We start from the raw sequence: 20756 nt of genomic DNA, 5'->3' as shown, positions 1-20756 counted from the left end.
AGCCTGCGGTCCTGTGTATCCTTCAACACTACTCCCCCTTCATTGGGGAGTGAGGTACGCTGTGTAAACCTATGCCACCAGGGAATCCATCTCTGTTGGCATAAACAGCTGATTAAACTCAGCATCCACTGGGTAAAGTTTTGTCATGGCCTTAGTCACCCAAAAGGGTCCCTCCAGGACTTCTCAGTGGTCTGTGAGCATCTTAGTAATATCTGGATGGGAGGGAAAGCATGTGGTCTGGGCCTTAGTGCTGCTAAGTGAGAACTGGGCAGTAGAGGCCTGTGAAAGCTCTATCTTTAATTCTTGGAGAGACTACATAATAATTTCCAAAAGCACTGAAGGCTTGAACAGCCTGCGCAGTCAGGTCCCTCTGAGATCCTGGGCTGCCATCTTGTCATAACCTGACTCTCTCAGGTACGATGCAGAGTCTCCTAATACTGAGGACCCAGACTGGGACAGTGAAGGCATAGATATCAAATTCACTTCAACCCAGTCCTCTTCTGACTGTACCCACTGTATCTTGCATATGGCTCTGCTGTGGGGAAAATGCGCTCTTAGATGGAAAAAACTCTGATGCTATCACCATCGTGACCCCTGAGGAATCACTGCGACCATTATAATTCATTATGCTTATAAATTCTGGAGCAAAAGCCAGACCAGAATGCCCAGAGGGCTCTAGCAGGCACTCCTGTGTTGGGGTTTCACAGATATGTGGTTGCGCCTCACTGGGGTCGCACCTTTCACCAGTTCCAGCCAAGATTTGACCTGGAACTTAATCCATCAGACACCCCATACCTTTAGAGGGACTAGAGGAGGCTAAGCCAGTGGCTCTCCCTCCCCCCTTCACATACTGCACAGCACATGGGACATGGATGGTCCTCAACCAGCCAGACATCACAAATCTGGCATGAATCCTTGGTATCCTGGCCAGAGGAATCAATCTAGATCAGGGGTCTCAAATAGAGACCCGTGGGCATCCCGCGGGTTCCCCCTTCGGGTCACGGGGATCCCGTGGGGACGTCCCCTAGGGTCGCGGGGATCCCGTGGGGACGCCCCCTAGGGTCGCGGGGCTGGATGTACTCAGTCGCGCGGCTCTTCTTCTCTCTACCTGCTCTGCTTGCAGCACAGAGCCGAACGGAAGTCTTCCCGACGTCAGCGCTGACGTCGGAAAGACTTCCGTTCGGCTCTGTGCTGCAGGCAGAGCAGGTAGAGAGACGGAGAGTAGCCTCGCGGTTCGAGTGGCTACCAAGGGAGGGGGGCGGTCCGCCCCGGATGCAGCACAGCTGGCCAGGTCCCCTTACTTTTGTGGCGCTTCCCCGACCGACCTACCACAGCCCCAGTCTGACAATCCTCCCTGCCCTGTAGCCGCGAATCTAAATTACCTTCTTACAGGAGCTGTAAGAAGGTAATTTAGATTTGCGGTTAAGGGCAGGGAGGTTTGTCAGACCGGGGCTGTGGTAGGTCGGTCGGGGAAGCGCCACAAAAGTAAGGGGACTTGGCCAGCTGTGCTGCACCTGGGGCGGGAGAGAAGGAGGGGAGAAGGACGCTGAGAGCACTGGAGAAGACAAAGGGGTGGAGAAGGACGCTGAAATGCCATGGGGAAGACGGGCCGGAGTGGGGGGGGGGGGAAGGACTCTGAAAGCACTTGTGGAAGACAGAGGAGGGAGAAGGATGCTGAAAACACATGGGGAAGACAAAGGGGTGGAGAAGGACACTGAAAGGCCACGGGGAAGACGGGGGGGTGGAGAAGGACGCTGAAAGGCCATGGGGAAGACAGAGGGGGGAGAAGGACGCTGACAGGACATGGGGAAGATGGGGGGGGGGGGAGAAGGACGCTGAAAGGAAATGGGGAAGAGAGAGTAGGGAGAAGACGCTGGCAGGGAAGAAGACAGATGCCAGACTATGGGGGGAGCGCAGGGAAGAAGATGGGTGCCAGACCAATTTGGAAGGGGGGAGAAAGGGAGAGGCACAGTAATAGAGCAAATGGAAGACGCAGAGAGAAGAGAGATAGAGGATGGAAGGAATTGAATGCAAACATGAGGAAAGCAGAAACCAGGCAACAAACATAGGAAAAAAATTCTATTTCTTTTTTTTTTTGCTTCAGGATAAAATAGTATATTAGTTGTGTTGATAAAAATTTATAAACATTAGAGGCTCTGGTAGAAACCTGTTTACAAAGTATGCATTCTTCCCAATTAATATTTCCAAATTAATAAAGTCTTTTTGCTTATTTGTAAATGGGTTTCTACCAGAGCCTTTAATTCAGTAGCATAATTAAATGAAATAACTATTTCTGAAGTTTATAGGGACGGGCGGGGACAGAGGGGATTCCTCACGGGGACGGGTGGGACTTTAGCGGGGACGGGTGGGATTTCTGTCCTCGCGCAACTCTCTAGTCTCAAAGTCCCTCCTTGAGGGCCGCAATCCAGTCGGGTTTTCAGGATTTCCCCGATGAATAAGCATGAGATCTTATGTGCATACACTGCTTTCAATGCATATTCATTGGGGAAATCCTGAAAACCTGACTGGACTGTGGCCCTCAAGGAGGGACTTTGAGATCCTTGATCTAGATCAATTCTGACTGAGCTTAATTGAGGTGTTTTCAGGGAAATCCAAGATTGCTGCTGCAGCAGATTTTAGCACCAAAAACGACCCATGGAGCTAAAGAAGGGATCAAAAAATTCAGGGAAAAGGATTTTACAGGTGGGGAAACCTATCCCTAGCCCCAGAAACCTTTAAAAACAATTCTAAAGAACCCCCCAATTTCTCTCATAGGCTGTCACAGCCTTGCTGACTGTGCCATGCTGGTAGCTGCCTGGAAACCCAGATAGCTTGCTTCTTCAGACTGCCCCTCAGTCTAACCAGCTGGATTGAGACTCAAACCCACCAGAACCCAAGAATGAAGTCAGGGGGGGAGGAAATAGTCAGCACATAGATCCTGGTGACAAAAACACCATAGAGCTACTCAGCCTGTGCTCAAGCTCTCTGCGGCCAAAACCTGAGTGAGCCTTGAGCCATCTCTTCTCCAAACTGAAGAGCCCTAATGGCTTTAGCCTTTCATCATAGGGAAGTTGTCCCATACTTTTTATCATGTTTGTTATCCTTCTCTATGCATATGCTTTCCACTTTTTTTCAAGAGGTATTTCATGGTACACATTATGGGGCAGTACAGTTTCTTTCTTCCCCAGCAAAACCACTCTCTAGGTTGCACTCTTCCCCAGTTCTCTCTTACCCCATCTTAGCTTGAACCTGTTTCACTTCCCCTGGCAGGATTAACCTCCAGCTTTCTCTGTCCCCCTAACTCGCTCTTCATCATTAGAGCAGTAAGCTGAGAACCAGGGGAACTAGATTCAGTTCTCACTATGACTCATTGTGACCCTGGGCAATTCATTACACCAGGTACAAAAACTTAGATTGTGAGCCCACCAGGGACAGAGAGTACCTATAGGTGACATGTAAACCACTTTGATTGTACCACTGCTAGATGGCTTGTCAAGAATCAAATAAACAATCCCCTGTACATGTCAATGGTGAGGCCCCACTTGAAGTTAGAAGGGAAAAGATTCTGTACAAACATAAGGAAGTTTTTCTTCACCCAGAGAGGTAGAAACCTGGAATGCTCTTCTGGAGGCTGTTATAAGGAAAACACTCTTCAGGGATTCAAGACAAGGTTGGATAAGTTCCTACTGCAACAGAACATATGCAAGTAAGGCTAGACTCTAATAGGGCACTGGTCTTTGACCTAAGGGCTGCCACGTGAGCCGATTACTGGGCACGATGGACCACTGGTCTGACTCAGCAGTGGCAATTCTTATGTCAAGCAGGCTTCCTCTTGGCTACAGACTACTGTCCTCGGAGTCTGTATTCCCTCTCAGAGATGTCCCGAAACTGGGAGTCTCTGCAGCATCAAAAAGCCTCAAGACTGGATAAAAACCCAAAATTAAATAAAAAATCAGCATGAGCAGAACAGACAGGCTCCTACCATTTCATGTACAGAGAGTAAAAACTGAGGATTTACAGGACAGCCCAGAGTAATGTGAGGCAGAGCAAAAGAAAAAAAAAGTAAATGAGGCTCTCTATACCAGATCTCGCAATCAGAGAGTAACAACCTACAGGTTCCAGAATTGTGTGCCTATTGAAGTAGAATATTTGTTCTTCTATATAAATAAGCTACAATGTAAATGTAGAGAATAATATTGCTGTATCTAAAAATACCAATCATTAAAGAGAACTCAACTCAATACATATGAAGGTAAAAATAAGAGATAAGAAAACTTTAATGCCATCAGTGGTCTGGGAGAAGAAAAGCTGAGTTGGAAAGGGGCAGGAATGACAGAACAGAAGAAAATAAGGGAAAAGAAAAAGAAAGGGCACTGCTTCAAGGTGAGTACATTTCAGCCCTTCCGAGTAATTCCTGAATCTCTGCCATCAGCTAAATAGAAATGCTCTCCAAAACAAAACTGGAATTCAAATTATATTCCTGATTGTACTACTAATCATTTATATGGCACTACTGGATGTACTTATCACTGTTTACACATAAGAGAGAATTCCTGCTCGGCAGAGCTTACAATCTATTTAAGACAGATAAACAGGACAAATAAGGGATAGAGAGTTTCATTTATTATGGGAATGATTAAAACATGGATATTAAACATGTGAATAAGGGGTTAAAAGCAGACTCAAAAAGGTGGGCTTTTATCCTGGATTTGAATAGGGCTAGAAGCATGACAAACAGACTGTACAGCCAAGTAACAAGATTCAAAAGATGTACATAGTAAGAAGTCACATGGTCTTAGTGAAAATAGCAGACATTTACACAGCCATTGTTACTACACTTCAGAGGGATATCATGACAACGACAATTCTGGAATGGAAGAAAAACAGGTTAAAAAAATCCATCACAAAAGTTGTAATTGGAGATTTAACTTTTTTATGGTTCATTTAACCTTTTTGTTAAAACAAAATTCCAACAAATTTTACAATTCCATATGTCAGAAACATGCAGTCAAGGTCTCCACTGCTAGAGAGGGGTAACAGCACATTTCCTGTACCCGAACATAAATCTTTCAAAGAATGAAGAGAAGATGTCTACTATTACTCAATTGCAGCTGGCAAAAACATAGCAACTAACTTATTTGCCCAAGAATCCAGGATGACTTAACAGTTCAGTACTCTAATCACCATGTCACATCCTCCCTACTTTAAAGCCTATCATGCCCAAGTAGCCAGCAATTTAAAAAATTTGCTGAATAAAAGGCTATACTAGTTTAATATTAAAGATTGTATTATAAAATGTGATTGATATAAAGAATCTTGCTTTACAGGTTAATGCCTACCCCAACTGTATCAGTTTTCAAGTTTCATATAATTTTCATATAATACCGTATTGTATTTCTTATTGATGGGAATTATGGATTCCATACACCCATGCTACCACTGATGTGCCTTAAAGTAATCCTGGCAAAATTAGTTATCTTCATACTAACATGTGCATGAAAATGTGGGCATCCATGACCACTACAATGCTAACATTACATACAGATCTGATAAGCCAAAGTACACAGACAGTATAACACAAAAGCATGAAGGTTCCCATAATGACAAGTTAATTCAGCAAGAATACAGTAATGACAACCACAATCACTGGGGTGTTGGAAAATGTTGCTAAAATGCTGGATCAATATCATTTAGTTGCCTGCAATATCCAATTTTGTATGTATACAACTAACAAATCACGAGTATGTAAGCTAATTACTCTTAAAACCATTGTAAAAGTGTATACTGCTACTTCTGGAGCTCCATTGACATTTCACTATGAATTGTTTACTTCCATGTCACCAGTGCTAAGCATTTACAAATTATATGTGGTTAAAGTGCTTTTAACAGAATCCACATAACATTCTATGTTTCCAACAGCTTACAGTTACTGTCTTATGTGAATGAGTATCAAAGTCACAGTTATATTTATAGCAAAGAAAGGATGATTGTTTTGCAACATCGTGTGATCTACTGCACTGAACAATGTTCATGGGAAGTCATTGGTTCCAAGAGAATAATGGATCCTGGAAGTGTTAAATTAATACTGCTACAAATCTATTATATAATATAAATGAAAAATTTAACAATGTGTACCAATATTGTTCAATGACCCCCTCATCTGGATTCTTTAACAAGTTTGTCCATTTTAATGCCTTAAGATAGCTAATTCCCAGGGAACCTAATGAATAACCAAAAAAAAATAAGACTGCAAAGCATATTTACAAATATGAGAAAATGTATTTGGCATTTTGAACAAGTGAATACCAATACAGCTAAAAGCATTTGATTCACCAGTCTACAAAGCATTTTAATTAAGACTACACCAAACAACAGTTGCCAAGAGAAACTGTACTTGAAATAACACATTAAACAAGAGGAAATGCATTTAGAATATGTTTCCCTTGTGTCTTCAAAAACAGACACATAATGTTTCCAGGAACTGAAAATTATATAGCCATGTTTATGACACCTACGCTTCCCACCTCTTGAACATATTTACAATTCAAGCCATTTTATTTCAAGATGAAGGAAGTTAAAAAAAATAGAAAAGAAAGTCAAGAGTCTCTCTCTTTTTTCACTTTAACATCACCTGCAAGAATTGTTGCAATTTCACCCAGCATGAAAGCCCAGGGTACACCAGAACCAACCAAAGGACATTTTTCCCCACTTGGACAATATACTTCTCCAGAAGATCCTTGCTGTTTGATACTTTGCCTTGAGCAAGGGAAACAAAACTTGTGTGATGGTACTGAAGGGCACTGTACAAAATGTGTGTCCTCTAGGCGCTCATGGCAAAGAGTACAACATAGTGGTATACTATTTGGAATGGAAGAGTCTGGAATGCTTTGAGGATGAATTTGTTCCATTACTGGAAGTGGTGTCATTCCTCCACTTTGAACCTGGCTTGGCACATCCCTAAGACCAATCTTTCTTTGGTTCACAGATGATGGAGATGGCGAACTGTTACTATTTCTTCTGGCTGTGCAGTGGACCTGGTTAGCATCTTTGGATACAAGATTACCACCAGCATTATCTGCTACTAAAATCAAAGCTGCCATTGGGGACTGGCCATTCTGTGCGACTTCCTGTGGTGTGGTACGACTGGAGTGTGGCGATACTGTTGATGGTGGTGACACAAAAGATGCACTAGCCATAGTGGGAACCTTTAAGCCATCAACCACTGGCAACCATGATTGTGCTTCGCCACTGATCTTAAGAGGTCCAACTTCACCTTCTGGCTCAGGAGAAGTTTTTCTTTTCTTTACTGTTCGAGCACCTAAAAGAAAAGAAAATCATTAACAGCATAAGCTTAAGTTATTCTTGTAATTTGCAATAAACACTGATTACACATTCTGTCAAACAAAACTGCTTCTCCATCTCTCCTTCCAATTTCTCCCATGTTACCCTCTTACTCCATGAATTCAGGCTTCCAGTCTCATATAGAAATCACCTTTAAAATATATTTAGTTCATAAGACATCCTTCAGGCCTACCGCTTTACCTTTTGCAATTACTCATACCTTATCTACCAAATAGAAATTTAAGACCCACTCAAACAAATAACCTAGTAGTTCCATCCTACAGAACCATTTATTTCGATTTCATGCATGCAAAGATATTTAGTATCACTGGCCCCACTCTTTGGAATGCTCTATCCCTGACCTTACATCTGGAACATTCATTTACTAAACTTAAAACAGACCTGAAAACTTTTCTTTAGAGAGACGCCTAACAGACCTAATCACTCTCACACCTACTTCTCAATCACTTTGGGATCCATGCCAGGAAATTCTGAAGTTTGATTTTGACTACTATTAAGCTTTCCTTTTACAAAGTTCTCTTCACAATTTTGTTGTAAACTGCTCTGAAAGCTTACTAAAGGGACTTATATCAAAATTTCACAAACTTGAAAGTCAGTGGCACTAGTAGCAAGCAAGCTCGCAACAAAGTTACATGATGGGTATGTGCTTCAAGCTCCCCATGACTTTTCATTCTATGTATACCTCAAACACTGAAAGGGCAATTTATAAACTGGGCACTCTTAATTACATGCACCATTATGCATGTAAATACTGTGTGTAAATCCCAATATTCTGCCTAAGTGCTATTTTGCAAATAGTTGCTTAACTTACAAGTATGTATTTAAAAGGGGGTATACATAAGCAGCAAATTACTCACAATAATGAATGACAATTGGCTCTAAAAAGACATCAGAGTCCCAAAATGTGTGCCAATATAATCAAATAGCTAGCTCCAAATTTGTGCCAATGTAACTGGTGATGGTTGAATATAACTCCAAATGCAGAAAATCCACAGACAAACGGTATAACAGTGTGATGGACTGGATCACCACCAGTAACATTGGCACAAATTTGGAACTAGCTATTGATTATATTGGCACACATTTGGGACTCTGTTGCCTTTTTAGAGCCAGTCTGCTTTTATTGGACTAGCATATCTACAACTGTGTGTATTGTTTTTTAATCTTTATTTTTACTTGTATGTAAATAAACCTGGGACTTGCCAGTTCAGCTACTCCACTCTTCCGATTTCTTAGGAATGCGGGATTTGTTTGTTTTTCCTTTGCTCAGTGGAGTATTGAGGTTTTTGTTTGTTGGTTGTGTATATATTAGGTGCGCCAATACTAGGTTACGTTAGTTAGTCTAACACAGTGGTTCCCAAACCTGTCCTGGAGGACCCCCAGGCCAGTCGGGTTTTCAAGATAGTCCTAATGAATATGCATGGAACAGATCTGCATTCCTGGCATCTCCATTATATGCAAATCTCTGTCATGCATATTCATTAGGGCTATCTTGAAAACCCGACTGGCCTGGAGGTCCTCCAGGACAGGTTTGAGAACCACTGGTCTAACAGAACCTACTTGTCTTGGCTCTGTTAGAGAAAAGGCTCTTGCTGCATGGCATCAGAAATGCTTAAATAAAGGTGCCAAATTATACACTGTTGTCCATAAAAAATGGGACCCCAACATTTCTCCAAAATAACCTAAAACACTGTTCTTCAACCGCCGGTCCACGGACCGGTGCCAGTCCGCAGAAAATTCCTGCCGGTCCACGCAGGGCAGGCAAGATCGATGCTGTCAAATTTCCTGCCCCGGTGGTGTTGGCGGAAATCTGGGTGTCAGGTCAAAAGCGCGCTGGGACAAAGGCGCGCCCAGACAATTGAGTGCAGCACACGCCGCCGCGCCGCTCTACATTACTGTTTTTAGCGCTCCAACGGGGGGGCATAGGGGGGAACCCCCCCACTTTACTTAATAGACATCGCACCGCGTTGTGGGGGGTGTGGGGGGGTTGTTATAGTAAAATGTGGAGGGTTACAACCCCTCATAACGCCGGCGCGATGTCTATTAAGTAAACTGGGGGGGGTTCCCCAACAAAACCCCCCGTCGGAGCCCCTAAAAACTGTAATTTAGAGCGGTGTGGCGGCGCGCGCTGAGCTCAATTGTCGGCACGCGCTTTTGTCTTTCGCGCCGTTGTCTATGAACCGAAATCTGCTGTTCCTCCCAGCCTCGGGCGATCAAGACAGGCTGCCGACATCGGGCATTCCCTCTGTGAGTCTCACCTGTGCGGAAACAGGAAGTTGAAACAAAATAGGCGGGACTCAAAGAGGGAAGGTCCTGATGTCGTTAGCCTATCTTGATCGCTGCCCCTGCCGAATCGCCGAAGAGGGCCGCAGGGAAGGTGCAGGTAAAAGGGAGATGGTCAGCATGCGCAAGGGGGGGGGGTCAGCGTGTGGATTGGGGCCATCAGCAGCGTCTGTGCTGAGAGTCTGCCCACATGCAGGATGCGGCGGGTAGGGGCTTCCGGCTCGTCTTGGGCGGCAGGGCCTGCGGTGCAACGCTCTTTTTGCCGGCTTGGGGGGGCCACGAATGTGCAGGGCACACAGGAGCAAGATCATGGGGAGCCTTCGACAGTGGCTGTCTCTCCTCCCAGCAGCTCTCGTACTTACCAGGGCAGTGATTCACTTCAGCAACTTCCCCTTTCCTCAGAGGCGGCAACGGACCCAAGGCTGCCTAAAAAAATCACCGCTGCAGGCAAGTACTGAGAGCTTCTGGAAGGAGAGGAAGCTACTGTTGGAGGCTGGGAAGCTGCTGGATAAAGGGAGAGCTGCTACTGGACCTGGAGGGAGATAGAAGGAGAGATGCTACTGGGAGGGGAGGAGGGAAAGGGATGGGAAGAGAGTTAATGTTAGATAGGGGGAGGAGGGAAGGGGGAAGGAAACAGCTGGCAGGGAGATTACAGGAGGGGAAGGGGGTCAGGGTGGAATGGAGAGATCAGATGAGGGAAAGGGGAGAGAAAGAGGAATGCGAAAGTAGAGAGAGATTGATGCTGGAAAGTGGGATATAGCAGAGAAATTAGAGAGGGATAATGATGCTAGATCTGGTGTAGGAGAGATAAAAATGAAGAAAGCAGTGAAGCTGGAATGAATGATGTAAAAAGGAGAGAGGAGGCACAGGCTGGATGGAAAGGGGAGAGGGGCATAGAAAGAAGTCAGATACATATGGAAGGGGGAGAGGGCAGACAGTGGATGGAACTGGCAGATGCTGGATTGAAGAGACAGGGCAGACGCTGGAAAGAAAAAAGTGAAAAGAAGATGAAAGCAGAGACCACAAAAGGACGAAAAAAATAATTTTATTTTTATTTTGTCATTAGAATATATTAGATTTGAAATATATATCCTGCTAGAGACATAAGGAAAAATTATGTTCTTACCTGTTAATTTTCTTTCCTTTAGTAGCAGCAGATGAATCCAGAGACCAGTGGGATAGCACACATCGACCAGCAGGTGGAGATAGAGAAACTGATTAACAGGTGGTCTTATAGGTTGGCATTCCTCCTGTACATCCAGTATCGCTCCTTGCCTAAGCATCCGTATTACCAGGAAATATTGAGCATGTAAAAAAACTTCTTTCCATCAATCAATTGCAATGGGTAAAATACAGAAAACAACTACCAACAATAACCAAACTGAAACTGGCAATCAACCAACGAACAGAGTATCAGCAGAAAGGGTGGGGCTCTGGATTCATCTGCTGCTACTAAAGGAAAGAAAATTAACAGGTAAGAACATAATTTTTCCTTCCTTAGCACAGCAGCAGATGAATCCAGAGACCAGTGGGATGTAGCAAAGCACACCTCCAACTGGGTGGGAAGCAAACGCAGCCTCTGCAATAACCGAAGCACCAAAATTAGCCTCCGCCCGAGCGGCCACATCCAGCCAGTAATGCTTAGAAAAAGTATTCTTAGAAGACCAAGTAGCCGCACGACAAATCTCGTCCAAGGAAAGACCCCTGGACTCAGCCCAAGACGTAGCCATCGCTCGTGTGGAATGTGCACGAAGCAGGTCCGGCAACCGCTTTCTGGCCGTCAAGTAAGCCGAAGCAATGGCCTCCTTGACCCAATGAGCGATGGAAGCCTTGGACGCAGCCATACCTCTGTTGCGGCCTGCGAACCACACAAAGAGGTGGTCGGAACTACGAAAGTCGTTAGTAACCCGCAAATAATGAAGAAGAATCCTGCGCACGTCAAGGAAACGCAAGGAAGAGAAGCGTTCGCCCCAATCCTCCCGCCGAAATGCCGGAAGGAACAGATACTGGTTCACATGAAAGGAAGACACCACCTTAGGAAGAAACGAGGGGACCAGCCGAACAGACACACCGGCATCTGAAATGCGCAATAAAGGATCCCTGCACGATAAAGCCTGCAACTCCGAAACCCTTCGGGCCGACGCCATCGCGACCAAAAACACCGCCGTCAACGTGACATCATTTAGAGTCGCCTGAGACAACGGCTTGAACGGGGCCTTCTGCAGCCCCCCAAGTACAACCTTAAGGCTCCACTCAGGACAGATTCTCTTAACAGGTGGCCAAATATGTTGCACCCCTTTCAGGAAACGAACATCATCAGGTTGAGACGCCAGCGGCAAATGAGACACCCGGCCTCTGTAACAAGCAATGGCCGCCACCTGAACCTTAAGAGAATTATAGGCCAACCCTTTGGCGACACCGTCCTGCAAAAAGGAAAGAATATGAGACAGAGAAGCCTTAAAGGGCGAAAGACCCAGAGAAGCACACCAAGACTCGAAAACCCGCCAGACTCGAGCATAGGAGGCAGAGGTAGATCTTTTTGGCTTGAAGAAGAGTGGAAATGACCTGATCCGAAAAACCCTTACGCCTCAGCCGCGACCGTTCAAGAGCCAGGCCATAAGACCAAAGCGGGACGGATCTTCCATGTTGATCGGACCCTGAACGAGTAAGTCTGGAGTCACCAGAAACGTCAACCGATCTCAGTTTATTAGACATTCACACAGAGATAAGCCGGAAGCCCACGGCCCGTGTGGACACTGTAGGATGTGCAAACATTGTGTGAGCCTGACAGATATGACATTCAGGACTCAGTTAAACTTTTGCTGTGTAGCCACTGATTGCAGCACCAAGCAGGTTGTGTATATCATCCAATGCCCATGTAATCTCCATTATGTAGGCTGCACTAGTCGCAGCATTAGGGTTAGAATAGGGGAACACCTAAGTAGGATCAGATCCAAAGTTAAAGAAGCCCCCCTGGTGTCCCATTGGTTAGAATTACAACATGAGCTGTCAGATCTGAAATTTTCAGTTTTAGACACTGTTAGGGTCACCAGAGGTGGAGATATCGCTCGGGTCCTATGGAGGAAGGAACAAAAATGGATTTATTCCCTTCACACATTACATCCTCATGGCCTCAATAATGAAATAGTGTGGCTAGCGTTTCTTTAATTCAACTTCTTAGGCATTTGAATATCTATACTTTAATTTAAGTTATAGGTGCCCTGTGTAACAAAAAGCTTTCTGAATCTTAATGTGCACTCCATTTTTTTGTTTGGTCACAACAGTGATTTTTTCAGTCTCTGTATGTATGCTCTTTGAATCTTTGCTATTCAAGAATCTGCACTCCACCTCTTTTGTCTGGATTTCGTTACAAAAGTGATTTTTCAGTCCTGATGTCTTGTGCGCTGCACGTTTTGGCGTCCTGACATCTTCAACGTTTTTTGAATAGTTTTTGCTTAACAACACACCAGTGATCCATTTCAGCCTGGTGGTCTGAATCGCAAGAAGCTATCTTTTTGATTACCCAGCTATGGTATGTAAACTTTTGAAGCCTCTTTTGGAGTTTGTGAACAGTGTGCAGTCAGCCTGTAGGTTTGGCGTTATGCAGTACTTTAAGTTAAATGTGCCTGTGTGGGTGTGTTAAGGGTATTCACTCACACTTGACACAATTCTATTTGTGGTTTTTAAACAGATGTGTTTGTTTGCAAGTCACGCAGTTATGCTATTCCAGCACTAGTATCAACTAGGATTCAATCTGAACCAGCTTACATCGGGTCCCTTGAAGCAGGGAACGAAATGGGGCCACATTGGGACCCCCTCACTCCTGTTTAACAGCTAAGTGGATTTTTTTCATCAAGTATGCAGTGACGTTTGCATGATGTTGACAACAAGAACAAACCAGTTATTTTGAACTTTTGAAACAGTTTGAACTTTTTAGCCTTTCCAGGTTGTGATCAAAAAACATTTTTATAGAATAACAATGACTGGAAGATAAACTCTTTACCCAAGGGAGGTTTTGTAGCCTTCCTTTCAGAGTTTCACATCTCTGAGTAATTTTATACAATATTTCTTGATCACCCTTCAAAGGCTTGTCTTATTTACATGGTCAGTTATATGTCTTTTGGATTTAGCTTTTTTAATCAGGCAGATATTTTGAAAGAGTTGGTTTGTCATCATCCTTTGTGACTTGGAACGCTGTATCGCCCAGATGATCTTCTAGATCTGGTGGTGAAGTGTTCTGGTAGATACTTGAACTAGGTTCTTTCCAACTGTAGACTTCTTTTACGTGCAGATAATTCTGACAAGACTTGAATAAGGTGGTGTGTCCATTGGCCAAGTCACACGTCTTGTACACATCTACACTTGGTCTTCTCAGCCCTTTGAGGCAGACGTCACCTACTATCACCCATCCTAGAGCGAGTCGGTAAGCATATAAAGCATCAGTTGGTCCCACTTTCGACTCAAGTTGTGACCAGGGCTGGTGTGTCTCTTCCTAGTAAGAGCAGGATTTCTGTTTTTGCATCCACTAGCTGCAGGTGTTCTTCTATTGGTTGCAGATGAAAGCACTGTTGTGCAACTTCAGGTATAGGGATTTCTTCTCTGATATTTGGTATCTGGTTGCACTCAGTTAGAGTTGGTAAATCTTGCATGATACTGTCATCCACTGCTTCTATAACATAACCACTCGCTTTTCTCCCTGTCTTCCTGGTCCACCCTGAACAGGTTCTAAGGTGGTAGGGATAGTGGTTTCCCTGGATGTTAAACATATCAAAGAATGCTGTCCTTGCCAGGGACTGGTTACTTTGTTGATGGATGACCATGTAAATTTTCACCTCCTCTTCTGGTTGCTCTTTAGGGTATACTTTTGCCACACATCTTGGTGCATGACCTTCCACCGAGGCCTTCTCCGCATATCTCTGTGCAGTTCGCAGTGATGTTGTGTGATGATGTTTGCTCCATCCCCTTCTCCCCCACTGTGGCTTGACTATGGGGCAGGGGTCCTCGGAGAGGTTAGTCTACTGCCAGGATGTAAGGCACTGATGTGTTGGTCACTATCACACACAATGTGCACTTAATGGCTGCTTTACAGTCTTGAAGAGCAACACTTACAGCAGATTCAGTATTTTCTCAAGTTGTTTCTTTCACTCTCTCAAGGTCTTCTTGAACTCTCGACATTTCAGATGTGGTTTCCTATATGTTGGACATTCTTTCTGGGTCCTCTATTTTTTCTACAGTAGGAGGATGCTCTGTTGAGCTGCTGTGGGTAGCATGTTCGTCTTGTGCACTGCCGCAGACTTTCTAGCAGAGTTGCCATACCTCTTGACTGTTTTCTCATTATGGAAGTAGCCTGTCTTTCCCTGATCAGGTGTATCATTTCAATCAACTATATAAAAGTATCTGTGCGACCAAATGTGTACTTGGGTCTTCAAGCCTCCTCTATCTCCACATATGGGAGGAGCATGGAAGTGCATGATTGGTATAGCACGGCGGATCTTAAACACCATTCTGCTAGAGACTGATCATCAGAGACTAACACATCAGAGACTAACCACCTTTCTGGCAGATGTAGTAGCTATTATGAATGCCAGACCTATAGTACCAGTGTTATCTAATCCAGAATCACCATTGATTTTGATTCCAGTTATACTTCTTACACAGAAAACCAACACCAATACTGTTCCACCTGGAGACTAAGGGTGGCAACATTTACAAATACCAGTGGAAGAGCAGCATCTCACTGATATTTTCTAGAAATGATGGAAGAGGGAATACCTTCCTACTCTTCAACCAAAGAATAAGTGGCAAGACAACCAGCCAAACTTATAAGGAGATCTTATACTACTGAAGGACAACTAAGTTCAGCATAACAGCTGGCCTCATCAGAAAAACCTTCCCCAGAGAGGATAGGAAAGTTCATAAGCTGGAGAACTGTGAACCACGGAAAAGCAAATACCTTCATCTAACCAGTTACAGAAGTGATCTTCCTGCATCGTAAAGGAGCTTGAGATGAGGACATCATGGACCATCCCAGAGACTCAAAGACTCTCTTTTTCTCTTGTCAGTCTCTCGTTACAGGTCCTGCGAGACGGCCAGAGAAGGTTCATCCACACAACAGAGAAGACAAGCCAAGCCAGAAGTCATCAAGTCAAGCATCAGTGACTTATGAACTTTGACAGGACTGTGTGACATTGATAGTGGTATCTACCGATACCAGGCAGGGAATGTTCTGCCCACACTTTGTGGTCATTTGCTCAGATTCTTGTATAAGAACAAGTTTAAGTGCTTAGGATAAGATGTTTAAGGTTCATTCCATGTCATTCCTTGAAATCCAACCAAATTTTACAGGGGTGTTGTCTAGGGTCTCAAATTAAATTCTGCAAAAATTTTTGGATCTATCTGAACTTGGTCAGGAGCTCGGGGTGGTTGAACAAAAGCAATCGATCCACTCCCATGCCTCATGTGATTTAAAATGCCAAATTTGCTTAAGCACTGCAGCAGAAGGAAAACTACCTAGGAGTCAGAAATTTTGCAGTTAAAAAAATTCAGGAATGAAAAATTTTGGCAAAGTTTGGCTCCATACTGCTGCTGGTAGGTAAGTCAGCTGAGGGTACAACTTTACCAGCAGACATGTACCATGAGGTACTTTCAAGATTTGCAATATGAGCTTTTACAGTCAAGTGAAGCTGAAGATATCACCATCCAAAAATATGGCTTTATGCATTTATGCAAATTTTCACTGTTTTTCAGATTCAAATTTCTCTGTGTTTTTTTGTTTTGCTTTTTATATCATTTGAAAAAGCATGTTTTTTGCTATAGAGGCTATCCTGTTTCACTTTGGACCCGACCTTTCTTTGGTGAGAATTAAAGCTTCAAAGATAAGCATTAGTTACATATGCACATGAATGTTTAATATTGAAAGGAGTATCAATTTTTACTAGAAAAATTTCCCAGAACTCCCAGAATCCATTTTGCTCCTAAAATTCACAAAGACTTGTATACTCCTCCAGGAAGACCCATTGTAAATACACGAGATAGTATTTTGGAACTGTTGTCGAAATTTGTGGATGTCTTTCTGAAAAAAGAGGCGATGAAAGTCCGGTCCTATTTGAGACTCTTCACATCTGTTAAGGATATTAGATGAATATAGGGATATTTCAGATGATATATGGATGATGACGTTAGATGTGGTGTTCCTCTATACAAAAATACCTCAAGATAGAGCTTTGGAGACCATCATAGAAGTATTAACAGCAAGAGAAGGACAACAAAGGATCACTACTGAATTCTTGGCAACTTTGGCAAAATGGGTTATTAAGGAGAATTATTTCACATTTCAAAGGAAATATTATCATCAAATTCAGGGGGTAGCCATGGGGGAAACTCTAGCCCCCTCGGTAGCTACCCTCTATGTGGGAAAATTCGAGGAGCGAGAGATCTACCCTTCTAGGATGTTTCAGTCATATGTTATCATGTGGAAACGCTTCCTCAATGACATTTTCTTTTTATGGCAAAGACCGTTTCAAGAGCTACAGGAGTTTATTGCATGGATTAACAATAGAGAAGCTAACTTACAGTTTACAGCTACATTTAGTCAAAAGTGTATTGATTTTATGGACATTCAAATTGTGAAGGAGTTAAGCCATCTATCGACCACATTATATAGAAAACCTGTAACGCGGAATAATTTACTTCATTTCTCTAGTTTTCACCCTTACAAGCTTAAATATAGTCTCCCGATTAGTCAGTTTGAGAGCACGAAGAATATGCTCAGATTTAAATGAATTTAAAAGGATGTCTGAGGACATGAAAAATCAGTTTAGGGAGAGGGGTAACCCAGAGAGGTCCATACACAAAGAATACTTGCGGGCTAGATATGCTCAGCGTGAACTATTACTTTTGGATAAGGTGAGGTTAGAACAAGGAGAATTAGGGGAATGCAAGAAATTAATATGTATTCTATCTTTTTCTGACACAGTTAGGGTAGTCATTACAGCTATCAGACATTATTGGCCTCTTTTAAGATCGTTGAGGGGCATGAATGAATTTCCTATGTTTGCATAAACAAGGGGCAGAACTATTGGGCAAGTACTTGAATCCCTAATTATCTTGGGTGGTAGACAGGGTACACATGTGAGATGTCACCATTGCCAATGGTGTGATAAAACAATTGAGGGTCACTATTGGCAAGACCCTCAGACTAAACGAATAATCTATGCGCGGGAGAATACAAATTATAAAACTGATTGGGTGATATAAGTAATAATATGCCCTTGTCCCCGAGTATATGTTGGCTGTACTCAATGAACATAAATCTAGGATCTCTACGGGGAATATTATGGCCCCCCTGGTCCAACATTGGATTCAGTTTGGACATACGATAGATCAAATTTAATGGAGGGTTATAGCCAATGTAACAGGAATGTGGGAGGGTGGGAACAAAGAAGAAAGACTAAATTTTCTGGAACAGAAATGGATTTAACCAATTAAATTCTGTAGAACCGTTTGGTTTAAATTTAGAACTAGAGTGGCTTACTCTTATATGATATTCTGCTCGGGAGTCTATGGTTTAATTAGCCTTAAAAACAAGGGGAAGAGAGTATATAAAGAATATTGCCCTTTGGGACATATAGTAAAACAGTTCTAAACCCCCCCCCCCCCCGGATAGGGTTGTGATGGTTTCTCCAAAGATGAGGTCATCATCAGCTGTAGCGGGGGATATAAATAGGAGGAGTGAGAACGCCGCGGCCATCTTTGTGTAAAGGACTTGGTGGTTGTATAAGACGGCGAAAGCTAGTAGAGGTAAGAAACTGTGACATAAAATATTTTGTTGGCATTTTTATATTAGTAATAAGGCTTGTATTGTCTGTTTGATATATAGGGATATGAGTCTTGAAAAAACCCGCTGGGTGAAACATGTCGGCATAGATGTCCCTACTAACTGACCACCTGAAGGCAAAAAAGCTAAAAGCTAAGTACCTTTGTTAAAAATGGTTGTTGACAAAATGCTTAAAAATAACTTTACAAATAATTCAACTAAGATAGTTAGAAAAGTTGGACCCAGTGAAGATATAGTGCGTGAAGCCGGATACAGTGAAACGTTTTGAGTATCGTGGTGGCACTTCTGAGGGTCGGTGAATAATGAAGAAATTTTGACAAGTGTGAATCTATAGAAAGGGGTGTGGAGGTGACATCCGTTTCACATTTTTATGTGTATAACTTTACTTGCACAAAAGTGATCACAAAGATATAGTGCTAATGTCCAAAAATAATATTGAAAAGAGGCATGTTTAACACAAACCATGTTGTATGCAAATGAACAATGTACATAAAGTTTTACAGATTCTTATTGCTTTATGATCCCCTTCCCTGTATCCACTGCCACTGGTCGTGAAGATCATGACAAGGGTATTATACACTGAGATCATCCCAATAGTCAGATAAAGCACAGTTACTTACCGTAACAGTTGTTATCCATGGACAGCATGCAGCTATTCTCACATATGTGTGACATCATCCATGGAGCCCGGATAAGGACAGCCTTGAAAGCAGACTTGCTTGTAGAAACATAGAAGTTTCGAGTCAGCTGCACTGCAAATGTGCGAATGCCTTCCCGCCCAGCGCAGTTCAGATAGCTAGCAGAGAAGCCAACCAGGGGAGGTGGGTGGGTTGTGAGAATAGCTGCCTGCTGTCCCTGGATAACAACTGTTACGGTAAGTAACTGTGCTTTATCCCAGGACAAGCAGGCAGCCTATTCTCACATATGGGTGACCTCCAAGCTAACCAGAAAGGAATGGAGGGAGCGTTGGCAACTTAGGAGAATAAATTTCATAATACTCTCTGGCCAAACTGGCCATCACGTCTGGAGAAAACATACAGACAATGGTGAGAAGTGAAAGTATGAACCGAGGATCAGATAGTAGCTTTGCAAATTTCCTCAATAGGTGTGGATCTAAGGAAAGCCACTGAAGCTGCCAATGCTCTGACTTTGTGGGCTGTGACTTGACTCTGTAGTTGTAATCGAGCCTAGGCATAGCAGAAAGAGATACAAGCAGCCATCCAGTTGGAGATGGTATGCTTAGAAATTGGATGTCTCAACTTGCTTGGATCGAAGGAGACAAAAAGTTAAGGAGCAGTTCTGTATGGTTTGGTGCATTCCAAATAGAAGGCCAAAGCACGCTTGCAGTCCAGAGTATGAAGAGCTGATTTTCCAGGATGAGAATGAGGTCTTGGAAAAAAAAACCTGGAAGTACAATAGATTGGTTGAGATGAAATTCTGAAACCACTTTAGGTAAGAATTTAGGATAAGTACTGAGGACCACCTTGTCATGATGGAAAACTGTGAAAGGTGGATCAGCAATTAATGCTTGCAGCTCACTGACTCTTCGAGCAGAGGTGAGGGTAATGAGAAAGACCACTTTCCAAGTAAGATACTTAAGATGAGTCATAGACATTTGTTCAAATGGAGTCTTCATCAATTGAGCAAGAACAACATTGAGATCCCAAACCACTGGAGGCAGTTTGAGAGGAGGTTTGACATTGAAAAGCCCTTTCATAAATCTGGAAACTAACAGATGAGCAGAGAGGGGTTTCTCTTCAATAGGTTGATGGAAAACAGCAATTGCACTAAGATGGACTCAGATCGATGTAGACTTGAGGCCAGAGGTGGATAAGTGCAAAAGATAATCTAGAACAGAAGATAAGGAGGAATCTTGAGGCTCCTTATCATAAGAGATACACCAAGTAGAAAATCTAGTCCATTTTTGGTGGTAGCAGTCTAGTGGCAGGCTTTCTAGAAGCCTCTAAAATGTCTTTACATGTTGAGAAAACTGAAGAGGAGTTATGTTGAGAGGTACCAAGCTGTCAGGTGTAGAGACTACAGGCTGGGATGAAGTAGAGATCCTTGACTCTGTGTAAGCAGAGACAGAGAAACTGGTAGAAGGTATGGCTCCCTGCTGCTGAGTTGAAGTAGAAGGGTTGTCTCGGCCACCGAGGAGCTATCAGAATCATGGTGGCATGATTGTTCTTCAACTTGACAAGAGTCTTGAGAATGAGAGGGAATGGGAATGCATACAGGAAGAGATTTGTCCATTCCAGAAGAAAAGCACCTGCCT

At 43.3% G+C, this 20756-nt stretch overlaps 1 protein-coding gene across 1 annotated transcript in view; it reads right to left on the bottom strand.

Annotated features, from left to right (window-relative positions):
- Window positions 1-4601: 4601 nt before the first annotated feature.
- Window positions 4602-20756, bottom strand: part of IRF2BP2 (interferon regulatory factor 2 binding protein 2) — a 33465-nt gene continuing 17310 nt past the window's right edge. Inside the window, exon 2 of the mRNA XM_033939221.1 lies at window positions 4602-7318. Coding sequence (XP_033795112.1) covers window positions 6597-7318 — 722 coding nt within the window. The 3' untranslated portion in view covers window positions 4602-6596. The remainder of the gene's footprint in view (window positions 7319-20756) is intronic.

The sequence above is a fragment of the Geotrypetes seraphini genome, chromosome 3, assembly GCF_902459505.1.
Source record: "Geotrypetes seraphini chromosome 3, aGeoSer1.1, whole genome shotgun sequence".
Taxonomy (NCBI): Eukaryota; Metazoa; Chordata; class Amphibia; order Gymnophiona; family Dermophiidae; genus Geotrypetes; species Geotrypetes seraphini.
This window is presented reverse-complemented; position numbering and strand designations above follow the sequence as displayed.